Source organism: Limulus polyphemus, unplaced genomic scaffold, assembly GCF_000517525.1.
Source record: "Limulus polyphemus unplaced genomic scaffold, Limulus_polyphemus-2.1.2 Scaffold8861, whole genome shotgun sequence".
Lineage (NCBI taxonomy): Eukaryota > Metazoa > Arthropoda > Merostomata > Xiphosura > Limulidae > Limulus > Limulus polyphemus.
In genome coordinates, this window is record NW_013674471.1 from 20754 (window position 1) to 23084 (window position 2331).

At 35.8% G+C, this 2331-nt stretch overlaps 1 protein-coding gene across 1 annotated transcript in view; it reads right to left on the bottom strand.

Annotated features, from left to right (window-relative positions):
- Positions 1 to 2331, bottom strand: part of LOC111083279 (adenylate cyclase type 3-like) — a gene marked incomplete at its 3' end in the record, with an annotated part of 21899 nt that overhangs the window by 15906 nt on the left and 3662 nt on the right. Inside the window, exon 2 of the mRNA XM_022379672.1 lies at positions 1138 to 1287. Within this exon, the coding sequence (XP_022235380.1) occupies positions 1138 to 1287 (150 nt within the window). The remainder of the gene's footprint in view (positions 1 to 1137; positions 1288 to 2331) is intronic.

Genomic DNA, 2331 nt, shown 5'->3' on the forward strand with positions numbered 1-2331 from the left:
ACGCGCCTGATTTAAATGTCACACCTGAACGCTCACATCCTTTTAATTATGTTTGAAATTATGAACATTGCTCAACATCATGAAAATTAAACCTTATTTTCAATAAGCAATCCTGAAAAAATATTTGGGGTGCTTAACTTTTTTCCAGGTGTATATATAAAGAGGTACCGCAATAATGAGAGATAAAAATTTAATCGCTTCTATAGAATGTTTACTTTAAAATCAAGTTATGATTGTTTGTTTGTTTGTAATTAAGCCTAAAGCTATACAATGGACTATCTGTGCTCTGCCCACCACGGGTATCGAAACCCGGATTTAATTTAAGAGAGCTATAATACTGAGACACAAGATACGCGAGAATCCAGCAATTTCAGCGAATTTTTTTAAATATGAAGGGTACGGTAAGTTGGCGATACTAATGATAAAAATACAATAGACGACACGAGTTGAAAACGATTCCCGATAATGGGATAATATGTAGTGTTTGTGCTAGCATTGACTGCAGAAAGAGTTAATTAAACGGTCTAGTTGATTTCTTTAGGTTTGGTAGTTTGGCTATCTGTTTTCTGCCCATCACGGATAACGAAGCTCGATTTTTCAGCGTTGTTAGCCTTAACGCTGAACAAATCTAGTTTCTATGTTTGTTTTTAGAGCAAAATCCACATTGGGCTATCTGCTGTGTCCACCGCGGACCCCCCAGTGGGACAGCGGTATGTCTGCGGACTTACAATGCTAGAAACCGGTTTTTGATACCCGTGGTGGGCAGAGCACACATAGCCCATTGTGTAGCTTTGTGCATAACTTCAAACAAACAAAACAATCTAACCGCGGATTTTAGCTTACTCCTGTTCCACCAGAGGACTAATTTAGTTGGTATCAGCCGGATATGAAAGTATATATTTTAAGATTCTACTTCAAGAGACAAGAACCACTCCCACACAAGCGGCTACGTCTGTATTTTCTCCAAATTACCGAACATAGAAAGCTAATTAATGAGGTATGATGTAACCAGAATTAAAGTATTATCCGTTTGTTTCTTTTTAGAATTTGAGAATTTAAATGAGAAAAAAAATATACACAAAACTGTAGTTATTTTAATAAAAAAACAAACAAACATGAAAACAAAAAATGACGTACTTGCTCCTGAGATTCTTCCTCTAGAATTAATTTGGCCTCTAGACTTTGGCGGGTTTCTAAGAAGGCCTGCCTCTGCTGCCGTTCAGCAAAAAAGAAGGATACAACTCCTAGAACATTAACGCAGAAAAACAAGAAAAGATTGGCTCCTACCTATAAGAAAAATAATCGAAAAATAAGTATAGAATTGTTGGTTATTATATCAACACCCGTATGTATATACACTTTGATAGAATTGAACTAGAATCTAATGCAGTTTTGATGGTATTAAAAGTTTCAAAGGCCAACTGCTACGTGCTTAAAAGTTTTAAAAGCATCAAAGCCAACGGCTACGTGCCTCAAAGGCCAACTGCTACGTGCCTTAAAAGTTTTAAAACATCAAAGGCCAACAGCTACGTGCCTTAAAAGTTTTAAAAGCATCAAGGTCCAACGGCTACGTTCCTTAAAAGTTTTAAAAGCATCAAAGGCCAACAGCTACGTGCCTTAAAGTTTTTAAAACATCATAGGCCAACAGCTACGTGCCTTATAAGTTTTAAAAGCATCAAAGACCAACTGCTACGTGTCTTGAAAGTTTTAAAAGCGCCAAAGGCCAACGGCTACGTGCCTTAAAAGTTTTAAAAGCGTCAAAGGCCAACTGCTAAGTGCCTTAAAAGGGAAGTCACTCAAATAAACAAGTTAAGAAGGTGATTTGATTAACCATCCTGTGTCAACAAACAAGAAATAAGGATTTTTATTGGAGTTGGAAAACATAAGAAATTTGGGTTATAATCGAGAAAAGAAATAAAAAATGGAAACATATGAAGCTGTACCCGTATAAAAAAAAAGTTTTCCAGTTGTTAGTAATTTGGGGGTAGTTACCTACTTAGAATTTTTTTTTTTTCACTGTACAGTTTGAATAACAAAATTAATTTTACTACAAACTGGATAGTTTTAAGTCTCAAGACTTTAAAGACTATTTAATTCCAGTGATAACCTGATCTAACTTATTGTATTTTTGTATATAATCAGAGGAATTAATAACTGACTTTACAAGAGCACTCGCTGCCAACCCTTGGACTACTTTAATAACACAGCGGAATTTAAACATCAGTTGTATAAAACACACACGGCATCAAAATGCGGAGTCAGATTTTCGTTTTGCGGCAAGTGACCCTAACTACGGTTGTTGTTGTTGTTTTTGAATTTCGCGCAAAGCTA